Source organism: Cyprinodon variegatus, unplaced genomic scaffold (assembly GCF_000732505.1).
Source record: "Cyprinodon variegatus isolate N-32 unplaced genomic scaffold, C_variegatus-1.0 Scaffold116, whole genome shotgun sequence".
NCBI lineage: Eukaryota > Metazoa > Chordata > Actinopteri > Cyprinodontiformes > Cyprinodontidae > Cyprinodon > Cyprinodon variegatus.
The window spans coordinates 362,809-364,221 of record NW_015150569.1 but is presented as its reverse complement, the minus strand read 5'-3'; the positions used below and the strand labels follow the sequence as shown (position 1 = coordinate 364,221).

The 1,413-nt window shown below is 37.9% G+C and overlaps 1 protein-coding gene across 1 annotated transcript in view; it reads left to right on the top strand.

Annotated features, from left to right (window-relative positions):
* The window catches only part of snrpe (small nuclear ribonucleoprotein polypeptide E), a 9,256-nt gene that overhangs the window by 1,468 nt on the left and 6,375 nt on the right, over positions 1 to 1,413 (top strand). The window contains exons 2-4 of the mRNA XM_015375279.1: positions 744 to 770; positions 854 to 916; positions 1,252 to 1,330. Of these exons, the coding sequence (XP_015230765.1) occupies positions 744 to 770; positions 854 to 916; positions 1,252 to 1,330 (169 nt within the window). The remainder of the gene's footprint in view (positions 1 to 743; positions 771 to 853; positions 917 to 1,251; positions 1,331 to 1,413) is intronic.

Genomic DNA, 1,413 nt, shown 5'->3' with positions numbered 1-1,413 from the left:
ATGACGAATCTTCCCAGAAGCCCTTTCTTCCCTAAAATGAGGAATGTGGAGCATCATGTGAAGTTATACTTTAGCATCAGTTTGACAAATCAGGAAATCTTTTAGCAGCAGCATCAAACTGGGCAGGATGTCAAAGTGGACTCTGGTTGCTGATTGGTGGAAATGGTCCAAGCTTTCTTTCTGAAACTGGTTGTTCTATGATGACTTTATTCTCTTAATTTTCTGCGTTTATTCTCGTAATTTTACGACTTTATTCCTGAAGTAAAAATGGGGGGAAAAAAATCTCTAGCCTGACCCTAATACTCTGTCATACAATAAGTTCTGGAACTAACTGAAGAAGGTTTATTAAACCTAAGTGGCCATTGGGCAAAAAAAGAAAAACAAAATGTTTCCATTTTCTCATCCAAACTGTAAAACTTGCTCCTTGATCACCAGATTTTTCTGCTTGTAAATCAGATTATTTTGTATAATCCAAGCTAATCCATTCGGTGGTGTTCCAGAGTAAGCTGCTGTTAAATGAGGAAAATACTGCAGGATGAAAAACTACTACTCTGACCAACTGAACTATTGTCACTTATATTCAGTGGGACATTAAGTTGAAAAAAAATCTTTCCATAAATATTGCTAATTTAAATCCTGTGTCTGGTTGATTCTAAATGACACATCTGGTTCTATGAGTCGCTGGGAAAGATGCTGTGATTGTCGTCGTTTCAGTATTTGTTTACCTTAACTTGGTGTTTCAGAACCTTATTTTCAGATACCTTCAGAATGTAAGTAGTCGTCATTTATTCTACTAATCGGCGGTAAAGTCTGGATCAGACGTGTCTCATTCCGTTTTCCTTCCTGTTCCCAGCGCTCCAGAATCCAGGTGTGGCTGTATGAGCAGGTCAACATGCGGATAGAGGGATGTATTATTGTAAGTTACAGAATTTTTCTCTAAAAATGTTTGCCCTGAAAAAAATATCTTCATATTTTTAACCAATAATTCTCAACCAATCAAAGTAAAACAAATGTGGAAAAAGGAACTAATTATTGAGTCATGTTTCATCATTAAATGTCCAGGGATCTTTGAGGGCAGTCGCTCTGTTTTAAGGCAGGATTTAGTTGCAGCTGCTTGTGAGGCAGGCTGTGATATAAAAGTGGAAAAATACAAATCACCAAGTTAACTGGGTTTAAGATGTATGATGCCGCACTGAATTGTTTTGCTTTAAATCTCTTTTTTTGGGACCTTCTCCTCTTTTATTGTCTCAGGGCTTTGATGAGTACATGAACCTGGTTCTAGACGACGCTGAAGAAATCCACATGAAAACCAAGAACAGGAAGCCGCTCGGTAAGAAGGGCTCATTTTAGGGATGCACGATATTGGGATTTTGGCCGATATGCCGATATTTTAAAACTCATGTAGCCGATAAC